At 45.6% G+C, this 13,408-nt stretch overlaps 1 protein-coding gene across 2 annotated transcripts in view; it reads left to right on the plus strand.

Annotated features, from left to right (window-relative positions):
• The window catches only part of MTMR4 (myotubularin related protein 4), a 130,675-nt gene that overhangs the window by 61,239 nt on the left and 56,028 nt on the right, over window positions 1-13,408 (plus strand). For both annotated transcript variants that reach the window (XM_075335390.1, XM_075335389.1), the window contains 3 exons: window positions 6,330-6,446; window positions 10,339-10,421; window positions 11,048-11,214. In XM_075335390.1, the coding sequence (XP_075191505.1) occupies window positions 6,330-6,446; window positions 10,339-10,421; window positions 11,048-11,214 (367 nt within the window). The remainder of the gene's footprint in view (window positions 1-6,329; window positions 6,447-10,338; window positions 10,422-11,047; window positions 11,215-13,408) is intronic.

Here is a 13,408-nt window from a genome sequence, read left to right on the forward strand (position 1 = left end):
AGCCCCCTTAATCTGGATATGGCCCCCTTATATTGAATATAGCCCCCTTGTGCTGGCACACATTCCCCTGTGCTGCCTATGGCCCCCTATGGATTGCACACGTTCCCTGTGCTGCCTATGGCCCCCTATGGATTGCACACGTCCCTCTGTGCTGCCTATGGCCCCCTATGGATTGCACACGTTCCCCTGTGCTGCCTATGGCCCCCTATGGATTGCACACAGTCCCCTGTGCTGCCTATGGCCCCCTATGGATTGCACACGCTCCCCTGTGTTAGATATCGCCCCCATGCTGCTGCCCATAATAAAATAAAACACTCTTTCCTTACCTCCTCCAGCGCTGATCTCCCTCCTGTCTCCCTCTGTGCTTCTGTTCCTCCACTTCCTGGTTCTTGGTGCCGGTCATGTGATCGGCACAGCAGAGTGACTTCATCTCTGCGTGCCTGATCACAGTGGAAGCAGGAGACCGGGGAGAAACGCTGGAGGGGGTAAGTAAATCTTTTTTTTTTTTTTTTTTTAGGATGAGCAGCAGCATGGGGGCCGTATCTAACACAGGGGGGCATGTGCCATCACAGTGGGACGCAGGCTCATATAATATGCACCGCTGCCCCAGCCTGTCACTGCGGTGCGGTTTCAGCACCACGGTGGTGGACAGCGGCTGTGCATATTATATGAGTGGGAGCAGGAGATCTAACTCTGCCGCCCGCAGCTTTCACCTGCCTCCAGCAGCGCTCCAGAGCGGACCCTGCAGTGTATATAGATACACCCCCCCCCGTATATTCGGCTCATAAGACGCACCCCCTACTTTCCCCCAAAATTTGGGGGAACAAAAGTGCGTCTTATAAAGCGAAAAATACGGTAAATGAATTTTGTAAAATAAATCAACAGGAAATCAATTTATTCACATGTAAATGATAAACAAGGCAGTGGCCCGACAAAGAAGCGTAACAGAATTTTTGGAATGTCCCTCTGGGGGGGGACTCAGGATAGGAAAAGGTTAACATACCCTAATATTGGAATGGTTCTTCTCAATCAACCAAACTCCGTTTTAAAGGGAACCTGTCATCAGAAATTTTGCACTAAACCTAAAAGTTTCCCCCTCTGCAGCTCCTTGGCTGCATTCTAGCAATTTTCCTGTTGTTTATGTGCCCCCTTTCTGACCAAAATAAATACAAAAAGGTATCACTTTATAAAGTATTCAAATCTTGATAATGGTACACGGGGGCAGGCTGTCTGGTGTCCATTAGTCTGCCTCCTGCCGCTTTAGGCTGTCCCCCATCGCGCAATTTCATACCTTAGGAGGCCGCCCAGTGCGTCCGAGGTCTCGCGCATGCGCCGTGCCACTCTCGCGGGACTGCAGGCGTAAGATTATGGGCGGCACTGGGATTTTCATCAGCAAGTACCCGCCTGTAATCTCGTGCTCGCGCTTTCACCGCCGCCTCCACCGTTCTGCACAAGTGCTAGCCAGCTTACCTCACGTCACCTCTTTGAAATTGCGCGATGAGGGACGGCCTAAAGCGACAGAAGGCAGACTAACAGACACCATACAGCCAGCCCCCGTGTACCATTATCAAGATTTGAATACAAAAAGGTACCAATTTATAAAGTCTTTATTTTGGTCAGAAAGGGGGCACATAAACAGGAACCTTGCTAGAATGCAGCCCAGGAGCTGCAGAGGGGGAATCTTTTTAGGTTTAGTGCAAAATTTCTGATGACAGGTTCCCTTTTAAGCCTCATTCCGACGTCTCTGCTTCGTGCATGTGACCATTTTTCCATGCAAAACTCACACACTTGTCTGTTCTCTATCAGTGCCACAGATAAAAATCACCCACACAAGTGTATGGGGCCCATGTCTATTCTGTGTGCCGTGTGTGATTAATGCTGTCTTGTATAGGAGAAGATTTGTTTTATTTTGATCAATATGTGAAAGACACGGAGGGCACTTTCTGTTTTTTTGGGTTGTTTTTTTTTTTTGGGGGGGGGGGGGGGGGGTTGGCATACCCAAATGCCTGAATGAGTCTTTAAAGAGAACCTGTCAGCAGGATTTAGCACTATAGAGTACAGCCATGGCCATAATGGCGCTGGGATGCTGATTAAATGGATACATGCAGTAAAGATATCCAATCTTTGGTTGCTGAATAATCTTAAGTATTCATGATGACATCATCCGTGCACATTTTGTGCATGGGGGGGGGCAAGACTTGGGGGTAGAGGAGAGTGTGTGTGGGATCGGGGTCTTCTCACTTTTCACCTACAGGTCAATGATTATTCAGTGACCTGCCTCCTTTCTGAAATTCCGTGGTGCCCCTGCCATGATTGCGGTGGGCAGCACATACACCGTGTGATTCTGCAGGTCTTCAATAAAATGGCGCAGGATGCAGTGCATGCGCAGACTGAAACTTCAGCTCCAAAACCTCTTTATCAAGCCAAAATCTTGATGTGCGCATGCGTCGCATCTCATGCTTTTTTATCATACAGTCTGTAAACTCACACTGCACACCGTCTTTAATAAAATGGCACCATGGCAGTGCATGCACAAAGCAAGATTTCATGTCATTGAGCTGAAATTTCAGTCTGCGCATGCGCCGCATCTGACTCCATTTTATTAAAGGCCTGCAGACCGCATGCAGAATCACAGTGCGCATGCAATGCCCATTGCAATCATGGTGGTGGTGCAAAATACTCAGTGATATGTATAAGAAACAGGAGAAGACCCTACCCCCAAAGCCCGCTCCAAAGCATGGATGACCTTATGAAACTTTTTAGAGGAAAATTATTCAGCAATCAAAGATCGGATTTCTTCACTGCAGGAATCTATTTAATCAGCATCACAGCGTTATTATGGCCATGGCTTTACATTATAGTGCTAAATGACAGGTTCTCTTTAAAGGGAATCTCTCACCATGTTTTTGCCACCTAATCTGAGAGCAGCATAACGTAGGGGCAGAGATCCTGATTCCAGCGATGTGTCACTTACTGGGCTGCTTTGTATAGTTTTGATAATCTACTACTGATTAAACAGTGATTTTATTATTACAGGACTACTTGGCATGCTGCAGGTAGTCCAGCATATTCATGAGCTCTGTAAAGAGAGAAACATTGATTTTCTTAAAATGACAGCAAACAGCTTAGTAAGTGACACATCGCTGGAATCTGGGTCTCTGTCTCTACCTTATGCTGCTCTCAGATCGGGAAGCAAAAACCTGCTGACAGGTTCTCTAAGGTTTGTACCCCGTAGTACACCAGTTTTGAAAATGAAATGGGCACTTCTGCTGGATTCAGACTTGGTATGTATTTATTTATTTATTTATTCATTCATTCATTCATTCATTCATTCATTCATTCATTTATTTATTTATTTATTTATTCATTCATTCATGCATTTATTTATTTATGATCTTTAATTGAGACAAATTAAGAACTTCAAACAATATGGTTTTTTTTCTGTTTGTCAGGGTCATTAATTCTTTTCAACTTGTTCCTGTTGGCCTGATAGTCTGCTTTATTCTATTGGGGTGAGAAAAAAAATTCCATGCTCGTGTTAAAAACAATGAAACTAGTTATTAGTCATCGTAATCCATAGCGGGATCCGTTCTGGTACAAGGATTGAATCTGTAGTGTCACCATTCTTATTTTTGGCTAGTATGGTTACTGCACACACTAGACCCTACTTGTAGCTCCCTAAAAATGTCACCTATGTGGAAGGTGCTGGTTTTAATTTTAAAATCTTTTCCTAGGAGACCTAAAGAAGATCATTTAGGAATTCTTGTATTTCACTTTACTGGCAAAGGAAAAAAAAAGTTGGTAATTTTTGTAGCAAGAAGAAAAGAGGTCAATTTTTTTTTTTTTAGTAAAAAAAAAAAAAAAAAAAAGGCTGGCCTCCCACAGCCCAGGAAACTTACTAGAATTGGGTGTAAATTATATTGTAAATCTACGTCCGCTCCTGGATGGGCCAGATTTCATTTTCTGGCATGTGGGCAGCACAATGTGCCAGATTTACATAGGGCCATGTGCCCCTTAATTTGGTGCATGGTCTCTTTCAGACATTGTATTTTTCATGGATAGATCACGTACCCATTATAGTTTATGATGCTGTTCACATGTACGGGGCCGCTTCTTTCGGCCATCTTTGTCCTCCTTCTGAAGCCTGTGTGCATGACGCGTTCTACATCATTCACACAGGCCGGCATTGAGGTCCTGCGCAGCACCTGTAGAATGGAGACACCCATCTTGACTAGTTTGCACCGAACCAAGCGTTTAGGTGAGTATCCTAAAGTGATTCTTACATTGTACACAGCGGCCTGGGCTCTTATATACAGCATGTTAGAATGATGTATAGAAGAGCACACTGGTGGTGGCCGCAGCTTATAGGTCCCAAATCTGGTGACAGGTTCTCTTGAAATGGGTTCGCTACTACTGGACAATGCCTTAATTGCCTCGGTGTGCTGCAGAAATTTAAAAAAAGTCTACTCTGTAAATTGATGTCATGTGACCATTGCAACCAGTCATTATCTGCTGATTGTCATGTGACCATGGCAGCCATGTTTTTTCATAAAACTGGTGGGGGCTCAGGAATCATAAGAGTAGAGGTGCTGGTCCGGGGGGTAAGCACACTGTACACTATGTAGTGGCTGCTGCCAGGTACTGCAGCTCAGGTCCTATTCACTGCAATACAAACTGAGCTGCACTCTCTCTCTACACTGTTTTTACCTCCAGCCATCGCTAGAGCTGTGAAAAGCTGATCGTGGGGCTTTGGACCCCCTGAAACTGTCATCAATGTCTAAGTACTGGATAACCACTTAGAAAGGGACTAGTGGGGTACGGAGTCCTATTAGGCATTGGTTTGGTAGGTATGACATAGGGTAGCTATATACAATAGGTAGTAGCTCTGGTGAGAGTCTTTCTTCTGAAGAGCGGTTATTTGCACGTATTTTCCCCATTGAGCATTGCCATACAACGCCATACTCAGCTAGTCTTCTCAGTGGGAATCCAGTGATGCGTCTTAGTGCAGCGATAAGAATATATTTTGGAATAATCTATTTTGAGATTAAAGGGCCGAGAAATCAAACTTTGCAGCCACATGTAAATTATCATGGGAATGCATTGGAGGTGTCGGTGCTCTCCAGGCATTTCTAGGCTTATTTGTAGGTCGCTTCAAAGCTTGATTAATCAGCGCTGAAACATCATAATAATACTAGGTATCCTTTTCACTGTTGTGGTAGTATTTATACAGCCTCAGAACGAAAATCATCCTGACAGGTTCCTTCGGAGGAGCTCCTTCTCTCCCTTCACCTCAAAAAAAGTTAGAGAACCTATCAGTACAATTTGTAATGTAAAGACATAGCTGTAATACTGATTAAATTGATACTTTTAGTGAAGAAATCTGATTTGTGTTTCTTCTTTAATCAGCATTTGATGTTTTCTCCTAATTAGATTCATTGCACAGGATTTCTGCTCCCTGTCTGTGATTCCCCGGCCTTACAGTCTGTGGATGACCCTGCGGAGGGGCTTGGGAATCACAGACAGGGAGGAAAAGACCGAATTAGTAGAGAACTTCAAATACTGATTACAAAAAGAAAAAAATGTCTTCACCAAAGTAGTGTAATCTTTATTATAGCAGCCTTACAGCCATATCTTTACTTTACATTACAAAATCATGCTGACAGGCTCTCTATAAGAGAAAACACTTCAGGGCCAAGAAGCACAATGCGGCTTTTTACCTTTCTCTCAGCTTGTGGAAAGTGTCCATAGAAATGGTAACTAGTGATGAGCGAGCAGTACCATGCTCGGGTGCTCCGTACTTGTAACCAGCAGTCAAACGCTCGGCTAGGCTCAACTAGAGTTCAGAATATAATAGAAGTCAATGGGGAAACTCAAGGATTTATCCCAAAGATCTTCTTGAATAATGCTCGAGTTTCCGCTTGACTTCCATTATGCGAGCATGTGATTTGCGAACGTCCGACCTGCTCGTTAAGAGTACCAAACACCCGAGCATGGCAGTGCTCGCTTATCATGAATGGTAATTAACTGAGGCCCCCAAATTTCTTATGACTCTATGAATCTACTCCCGCTATGATGAAGCCCAACTCTGCATAAAGCTCTGTGACAGGGATGATCAATCTGCGCACTCTCTGGATGTCTTCCTGAGCAAAACATCAGGATGGTATATGGTTCATGCAAATAAGCACGTCATGAAGCAGGAGCTGCGCAGGACGCGGCAGTACATTATTAATCAGCTGAAATCATTTCCCTTTGCATTCAATTATGGTTCCTTTTAGAGAAAATCCGTCTTTGTCATCCAAGTTTATTTTATTTATTTTTTTTGCATCCAGGTACCTTTCCAAGAGCTGCCGGGCGAAAGTGTGGAGTATTTAGGAAGCGCAAATGATGCTGTCATAGCAGTCTCCAACTACAGGCTGCACATCAAGTTCAAAGACTCTGTCATCAATGTAAGTTATTGTCAGGCCGGAGAGGGACCCTTAGGGTTAATTCTGATCCCACAGATTTGCTGCAGGAACTTCTGAATGTGAAAGTTGGAAGCTCCTAGACCTCATTCTGATTTAGGCTACTTTCACACATCCGGTTTGAGCAGTGCGGCTCAATCCGGCTGTGCAAGCTATGCAACGGATGCGGCGAAAACACCGCATCCTTTGCATACGTTTTTACATGCGGCCCGTCCGTTTTTTTCCGGTTGCGGCATGCTACTGAGCATGCGCAGTGGAAAATAACGCATGCGGCGGCCGGATGCGTTTTTTTCCGCATCGCGCCGCATCCGGCGTCCATAGGCATGCATTGAAAAATGCGCCGCAGCAGCTGGATGCGGCGCGATGCGGTTTTTTTTGCTGGACAAAAAAATGTTGCAAGACACGTTGCCTCCGGCCGCCGCTTTGATTAATTTTGCCGCATCCGGAAAAAAACGGATGCAACGCAAAGCCATCAGGTACAATCTGGTAACAATGCAAAGCTATGGGGATAAAACGGATGCGGTACCGGATCCGTTTTACCTGTTTTTTTCCGCATTGTACCTGATGGAAAAAAACTGGTGTGAAAGTAGCCATATCTGGCAATCGGACATTTCAGCTGCTTGTGAATCAACTGTAATAGTCCAATGGGCAAAATGCACTTTGTAGCAAAAGGTTCTCAGTCCTTTCTTTAAAGGGAACCTGTCGGGTGCAATCTGCAGTCAGAACCATGAGAAGTTCTGGGTGCATATTGCTAATCTCTGCCTAACCGTCCCAGCCTGTAATAGCATAGCTAAAGAGATCTTTAGAAAAAGTATTTCTAAAGATCCTTCATTATATGGTAATGAGACCAGCGACTAGTCGCAAGAGCGTTATTTCCCTTGGCTAGTCGGCCCCCTTAGCATGTAAGCACTCCCCTGTGGGCGTACTAACATGCTATTGAATGTGCAGCATCGGAAGCATAGTCGCGCTCAACTCTGCTGCCACCATACCTGTCGCAGGATTTCGGTTCATTGTGCATGATCCCTGGACTTTCGGTCATGCTCACTATGAAGCCAGGGGTACGCATCCCAACTTCAAACTAGTATAGAGCGCATGACCGAAAGTGCAGGGACTTCTGATCGTGCGCACTGAGGCTGTCCAATTGACACAGGTACGTGCGTCACTGCTGATAATGACGCTGGACAGTGGGCATTGAATAGCAAGTTATCACGCCCCTGTTGGAGTGCTAACATGCTAAGAGGGTGGAATGAGCGCAGGAACTAACGCCCTTGTGACTAGTCCCTGCTCTCATTAACATATCATAAAGGATCTTTAGAAATACTTTTTCTAAAGATCTCTTTATGTATGCTAGTAATATGCACAGAACTGCTCGTGGTTCTGGGTGCATATTGCACCTGACAGGTTCCCTTTAATTAGCATTTGATTAATTTGTTTTCTAAGTTTTCTTACCGTTGATTTAATATTTTAATGAGGTTATCCCATGAACCACAAATATCAACTTTCAACAGGTTCATACATTCCACCCATCACCACCTCCCTCCTTTCCCCCCGATTGTGAGATCAGAGGTTACACAGTGCTGTGTGTGAATGGAGCAGTAGTGAGCATGTGTGGCCGCTGCTACATTTACAGTCTATAGGAGTGGTGGTCGTACATGCTGACAACTAATCCAATCACACAGGGGACTTTGGGGGTCCCAAAGTTCTTACCCTCAACAATCTTGCATTTATGTCTATCCTGTGGATAGGTGGTATACGAGTGTTTACCAGCTTCTTCTGCGCGTCATGTCATAGCACCGCCCTTCATGAGCTAAAATGGAGGGCCTCTTAATATAAAGGTGACTTGAGTCTGCCTCTTATATGAATTGATAACGATTCAGACGTCCATATAATGCTACATTTCCTAAGAAGGAGGAACTGCAGGGAAAATACCAGGGGTCTCCCAGGGGTGATGAGCTCTGTTTTCTGAGGGTCTTTACTTTCTCTGTAAGTTATAGTCCTGTGTGTGTTCAGGGCATCTATGGACTTATCTGCATCCGGTCTCGTTCAGTAATAATAATAATAATAATTTTATTCATTTATATAGCGCTATTAATTCCACAGCGCTTTACATACATTGTAAACACTGTCCCCATTGGGGCTCACAATCTAAATTCCCTATCTGTATGTCTTTGGAGTGTGGGAGGAAACCGGAGTACCCGGAGGAAACCCACGCAAACACGGGGAGAACATACAAACTCCTTGCAGATGGTGTCCTTGGTGGGATTTGAACCCAGGACCCCAGCGCTGCAAGACTGCAGTGCTAACCACTGAGCCACCGTGCCGCCCAGTATATAATGTAAATAAATTACATCAGTGGAGGGAGGGCTGTGCTTGTCACGTATATCACATCTAATGTTGTACGTCAGCTGTTTTCCAAACTCCAGTCCTCACAGACCCGAGATCTCATGTTTTCAATATTTCCTTAGTATTGCACAGGCGATGGCAACAGAAATTACCACTAAGGACATCCAGAAAGCCTGGTCTGTTGGGGAGAACCTGAGGAACTGAGCTTAGTAAACTATGGTGTCCAGGATGGACCATATGTATGACACAATTGGGAACAAATGACACAGTATTTTTATTAATCAGATACATTTTTTATCAAACGTTTTTTTGCATATACAAACAAAAACAGGCCAAAAAAATGACCAAAACTCCCATCCTTCCCACCCGACACCCACGCAGCCTAAATGATCAATTAAATATAACAAATAGGCATTTTCATTCTCATCTCGCCAGGGTATATAGCACATTCCATCATCAATAGCAATATACCAATCAGATTAAACATTTAGCTTGATCCCAAGCAGCATCGTTGTCTCCCCCTCCTTCCTTGAACACCTTTAGGCTATGTACCCACGGGAGCTCGCACCTGCGGATATGTCCGCAGGTTTCCCGCAGCTGTTCGCTGGAATCCGCAGCTATTTAATAGCTGCGGTAAACCTGCGGACATTATTGCGGATTACCTGCGGAAGTCCCGGCCCTATCTCCATAGTGGAGAGCCGAGGTTTCCGCAGGTAATTCCGCATAAGGAATTTTCATGCAATTACGTGCGGCTACGAGACATCTGCAGCATGTTCCGCAGCTGCACGTATCCGCAGAATGGACACAGCACTCCCCATGTCCCATAGGGTAACATGGGGAGTGTCTGTACATGCTGAAACCTGCAGATTTATCTGGAAACTCCCGAAAATCCGCTGATTTTCTGGAGATAAATCTGCAGGTTTAATCTTTCGTGGGCACATGGCCTTAGTGTATCCATTCCTCTTCCCCACCAAGGAGGTATATGCTACCTAGAATATTTAGAATAAGCCAGCTACCAAAACTCTAGCCCACAGCAGTCGATGGCGCCAGGTTTGGGGTGTCCAGCCAGGGGACCCAGAGATCTTACATTTTTTTGTACGTCTTTCTTTTCTGATACCCATTTCTCTAACCTGAAAATGTTATTTACAATATCACAGTTCCCTAATACTCGGGGCTTTGTTGTTTTTTCCAGTAAAAAGCCATAGTCTTCTGTGCCTGGTATGATATACGCACAATGGCTGTCTTATGGCTTTCCGGAATGTCCTCCATGTACCCAAGTATACACATAATAGGTTCTCTGTCAGCCTGACGGTCATATACAGAATCTATGAGATCTAGAACACTCGTCCAATAGTGTCGTAGTCACGGGCAATTCCACATGAGATGTATCAGGTCTGCATCAGCTACCCCATACTTCCAACAGCAGGAGTCTGGGCTAGCCCCTATTTTAAATAAGAACACCGGCGTCCTATATACCCAATGCACTAGATAGAGTTGCAAATGACACAATATTACATTTCTGATGCTTTTTCAGGTGCCTTTAAGGATGATTGAGACCGTGGAGAGTCGTGATATGTTCCAGCTGCAGATAATATGCAAGGACTCTAAAGTCGTCAGGTAAAGCTGGTTATATATCCTCTATCATTTCGGTACTGTGTGACGTCTACAAGTTTGCTTTTCTCTCCTGCTTTGTATCCAGACGCTCACGTATTCTGTCCTGCACTTGCAGATGTTGAGGTTACGGACACGTTGTATTGTTCTCCTGCTTGTAACAATGGGCTGTGCTATACTAAAACGAGCTTTCCTTACCAATGTAGAAAATTGACACTGCCTTGTGTAACCCAGGGTCCCACGTTTAGGCCCTGTGTGCACACTGCGTTTTTTTGCTGTGGATTTCCCAGTGCGCACAGACCCTTAATAATAAAAACCCATTTCTGTGGGGTTCAGTGCTGTTTCAATTCACCTGCAACAGTCTGTATCCACCTAATGATTTCTGTAGGCAGCCATATTGATATCCTAATTTAAAGGGGTTTATCCACTATAATTTATCAACAACCCATTGGTAGATAGGGGGACAACTACATCTGCACCAGGATGACCATTTACCTACTTCATTATCGCCAATAGAGCTGTATGGGCCGTCATGCACACGACTGGCCACGTCTCCCTATGACCCTTCTCTCCTATTCCTGTCTGCATCATTTAGAAACTGTTATAATAAAGAATGCTTTCTCATCTTTCAGATGTCACTTTTCCACCTTCAAGCAATGTCAGGAGTGGCTGAAGAGACTGAGCAGAGCCTCGGCTCGTCCAACCAAACAAGAAGATCTGTTTGCGTTTGCTTACCATGCGTGGTGTCAGGGGATCTGCACAGACGATGAAGAGCACCATGTTCACCTCTGCCGCCCCGGTAAGCTTCTTCTTTACAGTTGTTACAATTCGAGGAAACCGGTGAACTTGGCACCCTTGCAAAACGCTTATGAATATAGTGCCTCTATTCTTCCCTTTTCATTGAATACATTAACCCCTTCAGAACCTTTTGACATACTTTTACATCAAAGACAATGTCCCTATCTTTTGAAGCGGGTTCAGCGTGAGTTTTCCCAGCACTTGACGGCTGATTTAATCAGCCGTCAAGTGCCTCTTACAGGCGTGGGTGGATCAGAGATACTGCCTGCGGCTAATAACCAGTTAGAGCCCACTGTCAATCGCTGACATGAGGATTTAAGATGCGCTAGCAGGGAGCACGTCATTCAGCGCACTTGTGATGTGATTGCGGGGCGTGGATGAGTTGTCATGAAAGCCAGGGGTCAGCTAATGACCTCGGTGTCTGTCATGACGATCCTCCTGTGAACGTCAGCTGTGAGTTGGCATTCATAGGAGATTATGATTTGTGGTAATACAGAGCAGTGCTGATCCACAAAGGGAGGGAATGTGAGGCTGGCTCAGACTCCCACATAAAGGGGACATTTAGGAAAAATGGATTCGACAGGTGATCAGATAATCGCAGCTTCAATTCCCTTTAAGGAGACTAGTAAATACATTAAAAAGTAAAACAAAAGTGTTTAAACATATGGAAAAAAAATCTAAATTGCCACCTCTTTCACCATTGAGAATAAAACAATTTAAAAAAAATAAATACACATTTGGTATTGCTGCTTTCAGAAAAGGTCTGCTTTATCAAAACATTAAAATCTGATCGATAAACAGCATAACGAAAAAATATTGCAATAAAAATCAATAGGAGACTATATCAAAAATTGTGTCTACCCCAAAATTATTTATTATTATTTATTATTATTATAGCGCCATTTATTCCATGGCGCTTTACAAGTGAAAGAGGGTATTTCTTTGTCGCTCCATTGGGAGACCCAGACAATTGGGGTGTATAGCTTCTGCCTCCGGAGGCCACACAAAGTATTACACTTTAAAAAGTGTAACTCCTCCCCTCTGCCTATACACCCTCCCGTGGATCACGGGCTCCTCAGTTTTATGCTTTGTGTGGAAGGAGGCACACATCCACTCATGCATTCTCATATTAGTTATGTCGGTTGGAAGAAAAGAGGGCCCCCACGGGGCCCCCGGCATGTTCCCTTCTCACCCCACTACGTCGGTGGTGTTGTTAAGGTTGAGGTACCCATTGCGGGTACAAAGGCCGGAGCCTCATGCCGTCTCCTTCACCATCCCTTAGCGGCTCTGGGAGAAGTGGGATCCTGAACGGTCATCCATTTGCTGGGACCGTGCTCCCTCCGCAGCCCCTGTGGGAATCTGCCTGGACCGGAGTCTATTCAACCTCAGGGACCGGGCCCTGCAACTCTAAGGTACTCTGTGTCCCCATTGGGGTCTGTGCAGGAGCGCACCTTCTTCCCGGACGCTGCGGCAGCTGCTGAATTGAGAAGACCGGCGGACTTCCGCGCCGACCGTGCCTGCTTGTCGGGCACGGTCTCAAATTTAGTCCCCGGCTTCATCGCGGCCTAGTCGCAAAAATCCCGCCCCCGGGCCTGCCTGTCAGGGGTAAGGGCGGGACTGCCGACCTGACGTCGGATGTGAGGGCTGGAGCATCCTGCATGTTTCCTCCCCCCAAACTGATCACTGTGGGGACCCCAGATTCCCGCACTTTCCTGGCGCCGCCCACGGCTCCACTCCTCCCCTGAGATCTCCGGCAGCCATTTTTTGGGCATTCTGCCGGTGGAGGATTCTCAGGAACAGCTCTGCAGCTCCAGGGGACCTAAGGCTGGGAATCTGGAGGCACACACACTCCGCTTGTTAGCGGTCGGTAAGCCACACCGGTCACCCGGTGCTGGTCCCCCCTAGGGTGCCGGAATAGATACGTATTTACATATATATTTCTGTTCGGTCGGGCTGTATACCCTGTTTTTGCCCATATACCCTCAGTGATCATTCTCCTAGGAGACAACAGCATGTCGTCCACAAGGAGCAAAGCTGTTAAGGCACAGGGGTTTTTTGCGGCCTGTACCTCTTGTGGGGCTATGTTACCTGTGGGTTCCACCTACCCTCACTGTGAGCAATGCTCGACCCCTGTTTCACTTGCTCAGCCGGAGCCTCGGTCACTAGTGGACCCCTCGGCTCATGTAGACCCCCCT

Source organism: Anomaloglossus baeobatrachus, chromosome 2, assembly GCF_048569485.1.
Source record: "Anomaloglossus baeobatrachus isolate aAnoBae1 chromosome 2, aAnoBae1.hap1, whole genome shotgun sequence".
Lineage (NCBI taxonomy): Eukaryota > Metazoa > Chordata > Amphibia > Anura > Aromobatidae > Anomaloglossus > Anomaloglossus baeobatrachus.